General features: G+C 41.2%; 1 protein-coding gene across 1 annotated transcript in view; it reads left to right on the top strand.

Annotated features, from left to right (window-relative positions):
- CDK17 (cyclin dependent kinase 17) overlaps positions 1–16,860 on the top strand; it is an 88,727-nt gene that overhangs the window by 25,853 nt on the left and 46,014 nt on the right. The window contains exon 2 of the mRNA XM_070410861.1: positions 15,797–15,943. Within this exon, the coding sequence (XP_070266962.1) occupies positions 15,826–15,943 (118 nt within the window). The 5' untranslated portion in view covers positions 15,797–15,825. The remainder of the gene's footprint in view (positions 1–15,796; positions 15,944–16,860) is intronic.

Genomic DNA, 16,860 nt, shown 5'->3' with positions numbered 1-16,860 from the left:
CACTTGTATCTTTGGAGGCACAGTGCCCAGAGAGGGCCCCAAAGCTTTTTCCTGGCTGCCTACTCTGGAGCAGCTGACTAACCAGCTGCAGAGCACATTGATCTGGTTGTAACTGCTTTCATCCTGGAGCAGAGCAAGTTAACACAATTTAAATCAAGAGCCACATTAGAAGATTCTGGCCTGAGGATAGCCTCTCATTTCCTACCTTTGAAAGGGGGAACAATTTCAGTCACTTCCTAACTTCTAATGTTGGCACCAGTTGTTACCAGTGATTGGACCTCAGTTCAGCAACCTCAGTACTTGAGTTCTGGCTAGGAAAGAATTCAGAGCCAACCCTCAAACTAGAGGAGAAAGTTTATTTAGAAAGTTACAAAAGTAGAAGTGAATGGTGGAGGAAGTGTGCCTCTGAGCTGCGTGGGCTCGGAACAAGTTACAGAGGTTGGAGCTTAGAAGAGAAAGGCAAGGAAAAGCACCTAGGGTGAGAAGATTGGGGGGGGGGTCGGGGGAGGGGAGGAAAGGCATGCTGGGTCCTCCTTGATGGTATTTATCTGGGAGGATCCCAGTAGACTATTCATCAGCTTTCCAGGTGTGTCCTTTCAAGATTGAGGTCTCTGTTGTGTCAGGGGTCTTTACTAGTAGTCAATGCAGCTGGTCCTAATGTCACCTATGGCCTCATTTGTCTGGTTTTGCTGCTTTCCTGGGCCTAGAGCTGAGACTCACTGAGGCCTAGATGTATTTGATGCTAGTCAGAACTGCATTGTCCTGGGGGTTAATGCTTAAGAGCTGTTCTCCACCCCTTCCCCCCTTTTGGCCCTTCCCCCTCCAAGAGGGTCTAACCTGCCAGGGGAGGAAACATGCCAGGGGAGGGTCCAAACCACGTGACCAGTAACTAACATCTTCCTATGTGTTTTTGTCTCTCCTTGTGGTAGGTAACATCATGAACTTTGTATTTCACTCTTTTGCATTTTATAAATGTTTTATATGTTTGCCTAAAAAATATATTATTTTTTGTTTATAAAAAGAATATACCAAATGTCTTCTGGACTTGCTTTTTTGGTTAAATATCATGTTACTAACATTTATTCTTGTTACATATAGTTGTAATTCATTCATTTTTACCACTGTATAATCTTCTATTCTGCATAATTTCTTTTCTGCCTGTAGACATTTGAGGTGTTTCCAGTATTTATGCTATTATAGATATGTTGCTATGAGCATTTTGTTCATCTGGGTGAACATGTGTCAAAAGTTTCTCTTGAATATGTACCCAGAATAAGAATTGCAGGATCATAGAATATGTAATGTTTAATTTAACTCTACAAGATACTACCTAATTAATTTCCACCATTGTTATAATAACATTATTCATTTACGTTATTTTTCTCTTAACCGGGATTGTCAGAGGTTTGTCTATTTTATTAATCCTTTGAAAGAACCAGGCTTGTTAATTATGAGGCTTGTTGGAGTGATTTAGGTAAATTACCATGGTTTAAACTAAAGGCTTAAGCGTAGAAATAGAAGAGGATGGGATTAAGAAATGTTAGGGATATGAAGGCCCCATGATCTGACTTGATAATTCAATTGGGTATGGCAGTTGAGAGAGAGTGGGAAAAGTACAGAATGACTTCTGGGTTTCTGGCCTGTGTATGAATCAGGGTATAAGTGCATACTTGTTCTGAGCTTGCAATTGAAAAATGCCCAGGTCAGTTTTGTTTTTCTTTCATTAGTTTCTATGCCATTATTTTCTAATTCTAAAAATAAAGCATTATTGCCTCATGAAAGTTGGTGGAATACTCTTGTTTTCTGTACTAATGCTTGGGAAACATTTCATATAAACTTTACCTTCCTCAAGAAGAATTTGAAGCTTTTATTCCAATACTAGGTAGGGGCCCAGTGCACGAATTCGTGAACCTTGAAAGGAACTGTGTGCTGCGAGGCTGTGGTGAGCACAGGGGCGGGTCTCGGCCCATGCTCCATGCCCCCACCACTGTCCCCTGTCTGACAGCAGCCCTGCTGCTGCCGCTGCTGCCACCCTCACACACTGACGGCACTGGACCCGTTTGCACCTGCTGACACCTTGGAGCGATTGGGGCTGGCACCAGCAGCAGGTGCAAGTGGTGGTTGCAGCCCCAATTGCCCCTCAGGAGCAGGGGGAGTTGGAGAAACCCTCAGGGGCAATCGGGGCCGCAGCCACCATTCGAACCTGCTGACGGTACTGAGCGATTGGGGCCGGTGCCGGGAGCCGGGATCTGGTGTAAGCAGCAGCTCCAGCGCCAGCAGCAGGTGTGAACTGGGCCAGCGCAGGCAGTAGGTATGAGCTCTGGGCAGGACCACAGTGCACAGGAGCAAAGAATTTTCAGTAACTACCAGAGGCTTGCCCCGATGACAGTGACCAGTGCCCTGCCTTGGTCTGGCGCCTGTGCTCACCTGCTCCACCATCCCACCATGGCCAACGCCCTCCATGTTCCGTGCTCTGCCACCTGCTGCCGACATCAGCCATGTTTTTCGTGCGCCCCCTGGTGGTCAGCGCACATCATAGCGACCGGTTGTTTGGTTGTTCCACCATTCGGTCTATTTGCATTTTAGGGTTTCATATATATAGATTATCTTTAGTTCACTCTTGCCCAAATAAAATAAGCTAGATTGCTCTAGAAAGAAGACAGGTCAGGTATTACACAGATCTATAAACTCCCAGCACTTCCTTTATTGTTTAAAATACTAGTTTTCAAGGGACTAGGTTAAGTAATTTGAAGCCAAGAGTAATCAGTCTTCTATAACCTTCCTGAAGTTGTACTTTGAGAAATAACAGTACTTACATGCAAACTCAGGAGCTCTCATCACTTAACTGAGGTACAGAATAATAATTTGGATTTTTTTGTTTGTTTTTGAATTTCAGTGGAGGGATTTAAATTATTTTAGAATAGTGATGTTTTACTAGTCACCAGAGATGAAGATTCTCAAGTATTAGAGACAATTGGCAGAGCAAGTGTTTTAGAAACAGTTTGTTGTATCTCTCCTAACTTTACAATTTAAAACTTTTTTAAAAATTAGAGAATTTGATAAAATAAATTTGGCTGCAGTGAATAATTATGTTTAAAGAGAATTTATTCCATTTACAAAGATAAAAATTAATGAAGTGTTACATTTTTCTGATACCAATTTCTTTCCAAAACTTTGCTGCTTTTTCAGTGGGCCTTTTCCTTTTTGTATATAACCATTTGTTTGTCAAGCTGAGGCATTACCTCAAGTGATTACAATTGCTCTCTTGGTTCTGCTCTGAGTGAGACCATTATTATCAAAAGCATCAGATGACATTTCTAATAAATGACTTTTTGAATTCACTGAAACTAAACAGCTGTTTCAAACAAATGCCCTTTCTGTGGGGATTTGTCATCTGTAGATCAATTAATGATTATTCGTGATGAAAATATCTACATTTTGAGTGGTTTTGAAATCAGATTTTAATTATATTTTTAATTTTAATGTATAGCCCAACAGCCAATATGCAGAAATAATATGTTTAAAGAAAGTAGTTAATATAACTTTTAGTGTAAAAATACCTTCTAACAGCCAGAAGGCTTGGGGGGAATATTTATACCAATGAATGTATTGAGATATAACATTAACAAGTCTGTTAGAGGCTCCTCATTTACTGGTTTAGGTTTTATCTAAATTGTTATTGAATCCCAGGGATAATGTGTATGTAGGCTTTTTCATTTCATGTACCTGTAGGGATTACAACCTTATTAAAGTCAGCCAATCAAAATAAATTTTATGTAAGTTACCACATTAGTGAAACAGTTTTCAGGAAAAGTGCATTTTGAATATTCTCTTTGTTGAATGAATTGTCTGGCTTTGTAACAATTATAACAACATTTATGTACTAACCAGGAGTTATACTCATCTGCAATACTACAGCTTCATCATTCTGGAAAATATATAACATCTCCCCAAGTTTTTTGTGGGCAGAATTCATATTTCATTTATCTTTCTACCTTCAATGCCTCCTATATTGCCTGGGACATGGTATAGCCTCTATGTGAATGTTTGTAGAATGAATAAATGCAAAACATAAAGGGGAAAGCCTAAGCAGAGCTGTCAGATGAGACAATTAATAGATTGGCTTTAAATAGGGAAAAGATCTTATGTTATAAAAGATGACTAATCTCTATTCCTTCCCTCTCTCTCCATTCATTCATTCAACTATTGAGTGCCAGGTTTTGTACTAAATTCTAGATTGTATTAAGTACAACAATGAACAAAACATTAAGTCCCTGTTCTCAAGGAGATTAAATTCTAGTGGAGAGAATCAATAATAAACCAATTTTTAGAATGTCAAGTAATAAGGATATGGAGGAAATTAAAACAGGCAAGGGGGATAGAGTGTAATCTGGGCATAGAGCCGTCACTATTTCATACAGGGTGGCCAGGGAAATAATATTTGAGTAGAATCTAGAAGGAAGACCAGTTAGGACTCAAGCATGTCAAACTCGCTGCGGGCTTCGAGTTTGACATGCTTGATAGGTCTAAATTTACATTCTAGGTAAAGATAGTGTGGCTTGGATCAGGATTTTAGCAGTTCACATGGTAAGATGTGGTAATACTCTGGATATAATTTGAAGGAGGAGCCTACAGGTTTTGGTGATGCATTGATGGTAGAGTGCGAAGAAAGGGAAGACAACCACACTGGATGATAGGCTTTTACTGGGATAGTGAAGACTGCAAAAGGAGCAGTGTTTGGAGGAGTGGAGGTACATGTGCTATTTTCCCTCATTGATATCTGTCCCTGATGCTAGGCTAATTTTTCTGTAGTTAGAAGAGGAAAGAGTTGTTTGCTAACTGTCTGGAAATTTGGTATTATGGGGGGAAAAAAAACTGAATTGAGATTCCCTAAGGTAGAACTTTAAGACCTGACTCTCACTTTCAGAAACTTTGTCAAATCACTTCATTTTTGAGGTTCTTCAAACTGTTTCCTTAACCATAAAATGAGTTGGTTGGCCCAGATTTGTCTCTGACATCCTTTCATTTGTCCCAATTTGTTTCTTGATCCATTTATTTTTTGGAACTGATTTGATGGTTTCTCCTTTACCCATTTATTTATTATAGACATTCCTCATGTTTCTGACCTTCTCTCTTATTACACCTATTTTTCTTCGTTTCAATCAGTTTTATAAAAATAACTCTCAAATCCACACTTTAAACTTTTTTTTTCTGAGTTTCAGACTCATTTAAATTTGTTCCAATAATTTCAATCCTGAATTCATCATCCTACCCCAAACTTGCTCTTCTTCCTGTGCTCAGCAATTGTTAATTTTGATAATATGATTATATGCCTATTATTAAAGCTGACCATTAACCTTATTGAATTATAATGTTCAGTTTGCTAAATAGGTTAATTAGAATTAAATTTTGGAATCTAGCCTACCTATCAGATCTTAGTGTGATTGAAATCCTAAAGCCCTTTCTTGGAGCCTGCAAGGTCAAAATTAAATTTTCATAATACTAAAACATTATCTGCCTTTTTTTTTTTTTTTACTGTCTTAACATTTGCATATGCATTGGTATGTAAAACTACTGGCTCCTTATTTCAAATCATAGCAATGACATTTTGTTTACATTTACAGGAAAGAAACAGTTTCACTTAACAAAGGTTTTTTGATAAAGCCGTGAAAGATTAATTTTCTTAAATCTCACCCTTGAGTACATATTTTTCTTAATATTCTGTGTGATAAAACAGTTAACATAAACATTTCTGCGGCATGGTACAACCATACAGTGGAATAGCAAACACCTATTTAAAAGGATAGCTACATTCATTTACATAAATGAATCTTCATGACATAGTTGAGGGGGAAAAGCTGAAATATAATATTTGATAGGAAAACAGCCTAATTTGGGTCAGGACTCTTACAACTTTAGTTATATTTAGATCACTACTGGTATCAAATGTTTTGAGTGCAGAATCAGGACTTGACCTTCATTAGGGCTTGGGATCTGAGCACCTGTGAGACTCAGGTAATCTCTTCATGTGTTTACAGCTCAACCAACAGTTAGTAAAACTGGAAGAGATCTATCTCTGTTTTGCAGCCCAGCTGCTGGGATTTTGAACAGCTGGGTCATTTTCTTTTCTCTTTAGCCCCACCCCTGGCTTTTCTCACACCTAGAGAAGTCATTCACCTAATACCCTGCCTGACTCACTCCCTCTTGTATGGGCATGACTTTGCGTTTGGTGAAGGCTCTGTGCCCCTTGAGGACAGAATTTTTTCTTAGGTCTGCTGCCCTGTTCCCAGCATTTTGCAACCCTACCTCCTCAAGCTCCAGCCCATTCCTCCCTTCTCCCCACCAAGCTGCTCCAGTATTTGTCATCCTTTTGAGAAAGTGCAGATTTGCATTGTGAATGGGGCTGCTCAGGATTTTAATGTCTTGACAAAAGTTGGTTAAAAGTTATGCATGTAATAGGGAAAAAAACAAAGCTAGGCTGGTTTTCCCCCTTCTATAGCAGATTTACTCCTTTCATCATGACCCCAGCCATGTCTTCATTTCTAGAAAGGGCTTATTCCCTCTAGAATTTAGTTCATTTATTTCTTTGCATCTCTGCTCTCTGACTTTAAAAAACTATGATTTTATAGTCTGTCCGACTTGTTCTTATTGTTAAAATGGGAGAAACAATAGTCATTTATTGCGAGTTTGAACATACTAATCATAAGCATTAGTCCTAATATTTTACTCTACTGTCTCTTAAGTAATTGGTATAGGCTGATTATTCACATTGAAAATATTTAGCTAGTTTTAAAAATAAAATTCTACTGAAATGAGGTATTGGCTGTATTTAGGCTTGGTGGAAAACTGATATAAATACCTGCTGACAAAATAGTTAAATGTTTTTATTGTAAGTATACATAAAATTACCATTTTTAACACTTTTAAGTGTACAATATAGTGACATTAAATACATTGAAAATATTATGTAGTCATCACCACTGTCTGTTTCCAGAACTTTTTCATCATCCCAAACAAAAACTCGGTATCCACTAGACAACTCCTCATTGCCAACTTCCTCTTATTCCCATAACGTCTATTCTATTTTCTTTTCTTTTCTTCTTTACTTTCCTCTTTTCTTTTTTCTTTTCTCTTCTTTTTTTTCTTACTTTCCTTTCTTTTTTTGCTAATCCTTATCTGAGGATGTTTTTCCATTATGTTTTTTTTAGAGAGAATGGACAACAGGGAAAGACAGAGAAACATCAATGTGAGAGAAACACATTGATTGGTTGCCTCCTGCTCAAGCCCTGACCAGGGCCCGGGCCAGGGAGGACCCTGAAACTGAGGTACTATATGCCCTTGACCAGAATCGAACCTGGGACTCTTTGGTCCGCAGGCTGATGCTCTATCCACTGAGCCAAACCAGCTAGGGCATATTCTAAATTCTGTCTGTATCCATTTGCCTAGTCTAGATATTTCATATAAGTAGAATCATACAATATATTCAGTACCTTTTGTGCCTGCATAATCTTTTCAAGGTTCATTCCTGTTGTATCATATGTCAGAACTTCATTCCTTTTTATGGCAGAATAGTATCCCATTGTGAGATAGATAGATAGATAGATAGGATAGATAGGTAGATGATAGATAACCACATTTTGTTTATCATTTCATCTGTTGATAGAAAATGTTTTCACCTTTTATCTATTACTAGAGGCCTTGTGCACAAAATTGTGCATGGGCAGGGTCCTGCCAGTCCACCCCGATCTGGGCCAGCTGGCTGGGGGAGGGGCTGGGGGAAGTTGGCGGGCTGGCCCCACCCTCATCAGGCTGTTTGGGAGGAAGATTCGCGCAATAGGCCCTTCCTTCCCCTGGCTGCTGGCACCGGTTTTCCTCTGGCACCCGGGACCCAGGCCTTTGGTCTGGCTGCAGCGAGGCTTGGCTTCTCTGCCAAGCCTCTTCAGTCTTCAGTCCACTCCGACCAGAGCCTTCAGTCTTCACTCTGCGCCATCTTTGTTGGGTTAATTTGCATAGTTGCTCTGATTGGCTGCTGGGTGTAGTGGAGTGACACCAATTTGCATGTTTCTCTTTTATTAGTGTAGACTAGAGTCCCAGTGCACGAAATTCATGCACTGAGGGGGGTTGTCCCTCAGCCCAGCCTGCACTCTCTCCAATCTGGGACCCCTCAGGGGATGTCCGACTGCCCTGTGGGATCGGGCCTAAACTGGCTGTCGAACATCCCTCTCACAGTCCGGGACTGCTGGCCCCCAACCGCTTGGCTGCCTGCCTGCCTGATTGCCCCTAACCGCTTCTGCCTGCCAGCCTGATCACCCCCAAACCACTCCCCTGCCAGCCTGATGGACGCCTAACTGATCCCTTGCCAGCCCGGTCACCCCCAAACTGCCCTCCCTTGCCAGCCCAATTGCCCCCAACTGCCCTCCCCTGCTGGCCTGGTCACCCGTAACTGCCCTCCCCTGCTGGCCTGATTGCCCACAACTTTCCTCCCCTGCCGGCCACCTTGTAGCTGTGGGCTCTGCCATCTTTTAGGGCATGGCAGTCAATTAGCATATTCCCTCCTTATTGGCTGGGGGCGCTGCCATCTTTGAGGGCATGGCAGTCAATTAACATATGCCCTCCTTATTGGCTGTGTGCGCCGCCATCTTTGCAGCCTGCTGCTCAGTCGTTTGGTCGTCCCTCACTAACCCTCCTGCCAGCCTGGTCGCCCCACACAGCCTGCTGCTCAGTCATTTGGTTGTCCCTCACTTGCCCCCCTGCTGGCCTGGTTGCCCCACGCAGCCTGTTCGGTCGTCCGTTCAGTTGTGATGGTTGCTTAGGCTTATATATATATATAGATAGATAGATAGATAGATTATTATTTTTTATTTATTTTTATTTTTTTTAATTAAATCTTTATTGTTCAGATTATTACATTTGTTCCTCTTTTTTTCCCCCATAGCTCCCCTCCACCCATTTCCCATCCCACCCTCTGCCCTTATTCCCCCCCCCCCACTGTCCTCATCCATAGGTGCACGATTTTTGTCCAGTCTCTTCCCGCATCCCCCACACCCCTTTCCCCCCCAAGAATAGTCAATCCACTCCCTTTCTATGCCCCTGATTCTATTATAATCACCAGTTTATTCTGTTCATCAGATTATTTATTCACTTGATTTTTAGATTCACTTGATGATAGATGTGTATTTGTTGTTCATAATTTGTATCTTTACCTTTTTCTTCTTCTTCCTCTTCTTAAAGGATACCTTTCAGCATTTCATATAATACTGGTTTGGAGGTGATGAACTCCTTTAGCTTTTCCTTATCTGTGAAGCTCTTTATCTGACCTTCAATTCTGAATGATAGCTTTGCTGGATAAAGTAATCTTGGTTGTAGGTTCTTGATATTCATCACTTTGAATATTTCTTGCCACTCCCCTCTGGCCTGCAAAGTTTCTGTTGAGAAATCAGCTGACAGTCGTATGGGTATTCCCTTGTAGGTAATTGACTGTCTTTCTCTTGGTGCTTTTAAGATTCTCTCTTTGTCTTTTGCTCTTGGCATTTTAATTATGATGTGTCTTGGTGTGGTCCTCTTTGGATTCCTCTTATTTGGTATTCTCTTTGCTTCCTGGACTTGTAAGTCTATTTCTTTCACCAGGTAGGGGAAGTTTTCTGTCATTATTTCTTCAAATAGGTTTTCAATATCTTGCTCTCTCTCTTCTTCTGGCACCCCTATAATTCGGATGTTGGTATGCTTGAAGCTGTCCCAGAGGCTCCTTACACTATCTTCATATTTTTGGATTCTTTTTTCATTTTGCTTTTCCAGTTGGGTGTATTTTGCTTCTTCGTATTTCAAATCTTTGACTTGATTCTTGTGATCCTCTGGTCTGCTGTTGGGAGTCTGTACAATATTCTTTATTTCCGTCAGTGTATGCTTAATTTCTAGTTGGTCCTTTATCACAACATCGAGGGTCTCACTAGATTTCTTGAGGGTATCATTAGGTTTATCGGCGGTTTCTAGAAAATTCTTGAAAAACCTTAAAAGTGTGGTTTTGAACTCTATATCCAGTAGTTTGCTTTCCTCCGTTTCTGTCATTTGTGTCCTGTTTCTTTGTCTTGGCATTTTTTATGCTTCGCTGTGTCGATAGAGTGGCTTTCTGTGCTAAGTGTCCTATAGGGCCCAGTGGCTCAGCCTCCCCACTTACCTGAGGTAGACACTCTTGGTGCACCCCCTTGTGGGCTTTGTGCACAGCCTTGTTGTAATTAAGCCTTGATTGTTGTAGGTAACACTGGGAGGAATTGACCTCCACGCCAATTGACTGTGAGAATCAGCTGTGTCTACAGTGAGAGAACTTCTGTGCTGAAGACACCCTTTTGGGGCAAGACTTGCTTCAGTGGGGCTTTGGTGCTCACTGAGTCTGCCCCCTGAGTGTGTCCCTTATGGATCTGAGGAGTTGTAATTTGGATGGTCCCACTCTGACCACTGGGTACACTGGCTCTTGGATCTATGGAGGTGCTAATCTAGCCTCTGCCTGAGGCTACCCAGCAGAAGCCAGCTGTAAAGCAGTGAAAGTTGCCCTGGGGCCTTGGGGCAGCTGCAGTTTGTTAAGTAATTTTCACATTACAAAGGGCCGGGCCTTTCATATGCAAAAGCCTCCTTGCACGGCTTGGGCGGGGCGGGGTCCCAGGGGGTCAACAGGGCGGGCCGAGCTAGCCAGCGGTATGGCTGCTCTCAGTCCTGCCCTCAGAAGCTGCGGCAATCGCTGCGAGCGCTTCCGAGAGAAAGCTGCCCTCGAGTTCCAACTGATGCCTGACAGTCCAGTTTCTCCCTGTATGAGTCTGGGTCCCCAGAGACTCGCCCGGAACTGGAGCTCAGAGCTCCCTCCCGATTGAAAAAGACAATGGTGTCCTCAGCCGCCAGCCCTCTCCGCATGCACCTCCGCACCTTTGTATTTTACTTCTGCACCGCACCTCCTCTGAGTCTCAGTATGCTTTTCTCTTTCCTTCTAGTTGTAGAATTTCCACTCAGCCAGCCTTCCTGTGGTTCTGGATGATGTCCGTTCCATCTTTTAGTTGTATTTTTGAAGTGGTTGTGCGAGGCAGCAATCTCTGGTGTTTACCTATGCAGCCATCTTGGTTTCTCCTATAGATAGATTATTAATGCTGTTATTAACTTTGGTGTACAAGTATCTATTTTAGTCTCTGTTTTCTTTGGGGAGGGGATATATTCCTAGGTGTTTAAGTTTTTGAGGAACAGTTTTTCACAGTGGCTGCATATTTTAAATTCCCACCAGCAATGCACCAGTGTTCAATTTGTTCACATTCTCACCAACACTGTTCTTTTCTGTTTTTTGTTGTTGTTTTATGAAAGCCATGCTAGTAGGTGTGAAGTGGTATCTCACTATAGTTTTGATTTGCATTTCACTAATGATTCTTATGTTTAGCATCTTTTCATGCACTATTGGCCATTTGTATACCTTCTCTGGCACAGTGTTTATACAAGTCCATTGCCCATTATTTAAATTGTTTTTGTTGTTGTTGAATTCTTTATATATTTTGGATATTAAACCCTTATATATATGATTTGAAAATATTTTCTCTCATTCTGTGGATCATCCTTTCACTCTCTTGATACTGTCCTTAGATATGCAAAAGGTTTTTATTTTAATGAAGTCCTAATTTATCTATTTTTTGGTTTCCTGTGTTTTTGATGCCATATTTAAGGAATTATTGCCAAATTCAATATCATGAGTATTCTTCCATGTTCTCTTCTAAGAGTTACATATATTTAGTTCTTAGATTTAAACTTTGGTTCATTTTTAATATGACATAGGTAAGGGTCCAACTTTATTCTTTTTCAAATGAATATATCCAGTTTTGCCAGCACAATTTGTTGAAAAGATTATCTTTCCCTATTTAATAGTCTTGTTATCCTTGTTTCTTTATTGATATTTTCATTTTTTAAATATGTTTTTCTTATTCCTTTAGTTCTTTGTCCTTGGTTTCCTTTAATCTTTTTAGAATACTTAGGACACTTGATTTAACATGTTTGACTAGTAATTTCAATTCTAAGCTTCTTCAGAAATGATTCCTGTCATGCTTTTTTTTTCCTTGTGAATTGCCATGCTTTTTGTGCTTTGTCAATTTTTTGAGACTTGAACATTGTTTGCGAACTCTGGAAACCAGATTCTCCCACTACACTGATGTTTCATGGCTGCCATCCATTTGTGACTTTCCTAAACTATTTTTGCAAATGTGTATTCCTGGTTGTGTGTGGTCACCAATATTTTTATTCAGTTATTTTTGCACTCAACTAGTGACCTGACAAAGATGTTTTAAAATATCTGGCTCAAACAACAACAAAAAACTGTTATCCTTTCTATATCCTAATATATAAAGAGCCAGGGTCCGTCACGATATAAACGTCCGGACAGACGACCAAACACCAGGCTAGGGTCCTGGCCACCCTCGGCGGGAGTCAGTCCTGGGTCCCGGCTGCCCATGGCAGCGGGAGGGAGCTGTGGGAACGGAGCCATGCTGCGATTGGACTGGCCTCTTGGTCCAATCTCCGGCCTGGCCCACAGGCCCAGGGAACCAGAGCCACTCTGTGATGGGATTGGACTCTACCCGAGCGGTCCCGGGTTGTGAGAGCGTGCAGGCTGGGCTGAGAGACCACCCCGAGTGCATGGATTTTTGTGCACTGGGCCTCTAGTCTTCCAATAATTGCTGATGCAGGAATCCCTGCAGTCTGAAAGGGCCTAAAGGAAGGCAAGTGTCTCCATTTATGACAGTCTCACAAGGGATCTACCAGGCTGATTAAAATGTGCAACACTCAGCCCAAATTTTTTGATGTGAAGGTTCTTCACTGTCTGCCCTGGCACCAAGCAGCTGGTATAGAACGTTAACTATATATGTATATATGTATGTATGTATGTATGTATAAAGCAAAATAACCTTTATTCTTTTCTAATTGTTAAAAAAGATCTCTAGCTTTTTTGTCAAAGTTAGATCAAATTTTAAAAGGTAAAAGGGCAATAAATGATAGACAGCATAAAACTCCCTCCCTTTCTCTCTCTCTCTCTCTCTATATATATATATATATGTATATATATATATATATATACACATACACTATCTATCTATCCATCTATCTATCTATCTATCTATCTATATACACTAGAGGCCCAGTGCACAAAATTTTTGCACAGGTAGCGTCCCTAGCGGCTGCTGGCTGCCTGCTGGGGCCTCCATTCCCTGGCTCTGGCCTGGGCCTTCCTTTGTTCCATGCCATCCCCTTGTGGTCAGCGCACATCATAGTGAGCGATCAAACTTCCGGTCCATCGAACTCCCAAGGGGACAGTTTGCATATTAGGCTTTTATATATAGATAGATATCTTCTATCCTATATAATAAAGGGTAATATGCAAATTGATCCTAACAGCAGAACGACCAGAAACGACTGGTCGCTATGACACACACTGACCACCAGGGGGCAGACGCTCAATGCAGGAGCTGCCCCCTGGTAGACAGTGCACTTCCACAGGAAGAGCACTGCTCAGCCAGAAGCTGGCTCATGGCTGGCCAACACAGTGGTGGTGGCAGGAGCCTCTCCCACCTCCGCAGCAGCACTAAGGATGTCCAACTAATGGCTTAGGTCTGCTCCCCATTAGTCGGACACCCCCCAAGGGCTCCCGGGCTGCCAGAAAGCTGTCAATTATATTTTGACATCCCATTAACCTCTAAGAGAGCTGGGGAGTGCGATTGCGCTCCTCCTGTCTTTCCCCCAAAGTGCCGGGAGCGCTATCGTGCTCCTCCTGCAGTGTCACTATTAGATGCTAGTAGTTCACTCTTTATTGACAGATGGCACCTAAGTGCAGATTACTTATGATGCCGAATGTTTGTAGTTCTAAAATTGACCACTGGCATTTATCTGCCTAATTTTCATAATTTTTTCCCTAAACTGCTGTAAAATCAGCAAAAATGCCTTGGCAATTTTAGCATAGTTCCTAGGATATTGGTTGGCACTCAAAGGGTTAATTGTGAGATAACATCCTGATTTCAGAGATGTGAAAATGTGGAGGAAAAAGGTAAATGGTAATTCTAGTTTTAAATCTCAGTTCTATCATTAATTTTTTGACTTCAGTCAGGGAACTTCTTTGAGCCTATTTGTTTATTTGTAAAAATGAAAGAGTGTAGTCTACTCCTTAGAGTTAGGAAGACTACATGAGTTAAGAAATACGAAAGTGTGGGGGAGGCATTTGATACCATTTGGCATTGTTATGATAATAGAAAGAGACTCCTGATAACCAATCAAAGCAAAAAACAAAACAAACAAAAAAACCCCAAAACCACACACCAAAAAGAACAACAAAAAAAACCCCCCACAAAACAAATCCCCAATATCTTGGCTAAATGAAAATTCCTGTTTCACAAAGTATCAAACATCATTCATTATTCTCTCCCCTACCTCTTCATCTCCTCCTATGTAAAGATACCATTGACTGGTTATAATATAATGATCATTATTTATAACTAGTGACCCAGTATATGAAATTCGTGCACGTTAAAAGGGAATTAACACTTGGGTTTCGGGAAACGAGTTAAGTCGGCTCGAGTGAATTGCGCGTACTCCGCGGGAGCCGTCTTAAACTCGGTTCATATAGATTTGTGGTGGAGTGCGGGAAACGTGTAAACTCGGGCCGATTGTAACTGCGTATTACCAAATATTTCATTTCAATCGAACCCATACTTCAAAAGATATAGGCATTTTAACGCGCCATCTTATATTTTGGCGGGAAATTCACCCGCAACCCAAGTGTTAATTAGAGGAAATATTTTAATATTGCTATTTTCCCTTTCTCTATAATACAAGTATCAGAGATGAAAGAAAATTAGTAAAATGTATATGAAAATCTTCCTCCCATCAGAGTCTGGGGCATGCCATGGGAACCAGAGTCAAGTCCCCGCCCACTCACATGCTCCTCAAAATCACGCGAGACCCAGACCAAGCCAGCCTCATCCCCATTGGGCTAGATCCAGACTGGCCAGCCCCACCCCCGTCAAGCCCCACCGGGTGGGGGGCGCAGCCTCAGGTCGCCTGGCTCAGCACTGGGGTGGGGGGCGCGGCCTGAGGTCCCCCACCCCCTCAAGCCCTGCCAGGCGGGGGTCACAGCCTCAGGTCCCCCAGCCCCGGGTGGGGTGCGTGGCCTGAGGTCCCCTGTCAAGTCCCGCTTGGCGGGGGCCATGGCCTGAGGTCCCCTGTCAAGCCCCACCAGGCAGGGGGCGCAGCCTCAGGACCCTGCCTCAACCCAGTGCTACGCAGCCTTAGGTCCCTGCTGCTTGCTCGTTAAGGCTCGTTACGGGAACTCAGCCTCCGCTGTGGGCACAGCCATCTTGTGTTACGGAATCCCTGCCTCCACTGTGGGCGCAGCCATCTTGACCGTTAAGGTGTGATGGTCAATTTGCATATTCTCTCTTTACTAGTTAAGATGATAGAACCTACGCATCAAAATAGTGTTGATATTTTCTCTATATTGTTTTTTAAAAAACATGTTTTAGGAAAATTTTCTATACTAAAAATAATTGTGATACTAGAATCTCAACCTTTAGTTTGTAGAATTCTTGCTCTTCTGATGATTCTATATAAATATAATATTAATTTGAGTGAGGTGATTTTTTTAAGGAAGTGGTTGGATTTTATGATATTTGGCAGAAGTGAAATGTCTCATTTTTCTGTTTTGAAATTGTTAATAAATGTAGAACATTTTTCTTGAGCTGTAAAGTATTCATGGCTTTAATTTTGTGTTCATTCTGTTCTGTTCTTTCAGGATATTTCAAGTCACATTCAATCGATAGGATGAAAAAATTTAAGAGAAGGCTATCCCTCACACTTCGAGGAAGCCAGACTATTGACGAATCATTGTCTGAATTGGCTGAACAAATGACTATTGAAGAAAATAGCAGCAAGGATAATGGTAAATATTTTAGGGGGGGGGAATGCTTTTGATTTATAAATAGAATGCAATTTACTTTCCTGATAGCTTCCTTTTGTTTATTTTTTCCCTGTGGGTCCCTAATTCTTAGGAGACAAGACTGCACAACTTGCTTGCTTGCTTATTGGAATGTTCCAGTCTTACTCCAAGTACTACTGTACCTGGTCTCTAACTGTGATGAATTCTGTCCCATTTATCTTTCCATTTTTATTGGTTCTTAAATAAGAATACCTTGTATAATAATATCCTAGTTAAGTAACTATTTTTAAATTAAAGTTTAAGTATTTTTGTTATTCTTGTAACCTGTTAAAACAGCTTAAAAGTGCATAGTAAGAATGTGAAATTTCTGTTTGAGGCTTCATTATAGTTTATAACTGTATGTATGCATGTTGACTATTAGAAGACAAAGTTCAGCCCTAGCCTGTTTGGCTCAGTGGATAGAGCATCAGCCTATAGACTGAAAGGTCCTGGGTTTGATTCTGTTCATGGGCACATGCCCAGGGTGGGGCTCGATCCCCAGTATTGGGCATGCAGGAGGCAGCTGATCAATGATTCTCTCTCATCATTGATGTTTCTGTCTCTCTCTCCCTCTCCCTTCTTCTCTGAAATCAACAACAACAAAAAAAGGAAGACAAAGTTCATTACATAAGTGAATCTTACTGTTTTCTTATTTTATATTTACCATAGAATCTGCCTTAGTATTGAGGGCACTTATAGTAGATAGGCATATAATGTTTCACACATTTGACAGTTCTTTTTATAATGTAAAGTAGTACCCAGATGTAGATATAAAAAGAGCTTGTTAAATTGAGTGGATTAAAATGCAAATTCCTGCTAAAATTTATAGAATAAGACTACATACTCAAAACTGAACTATTCCTATGGAAGTCATTATACAA

Source organism: Myotis yumanensis, unplaced genomic scaffold (genome assembly GCF_028538775.1).
Source record: "Myotis yumanensis isolate MYYU_CA2020_CCGP unplaced genomic scaffold, mMyoYum1.0.hap1 SCAF_3, whole genome shotgun sequence".
In the NCBI taxonomy this organism is placed as follows: Eukaryota; Metazoa; Chordata; class Mammalia; order Chiroptera; family Vespertilionidae; genus Myotis; species Myotis yumanensis.
The sequence above is the reverse complement of the archived record's forward strand: the minus strand, read 5'-3'. Positions and strand labels throughout refer to the sequence as shown.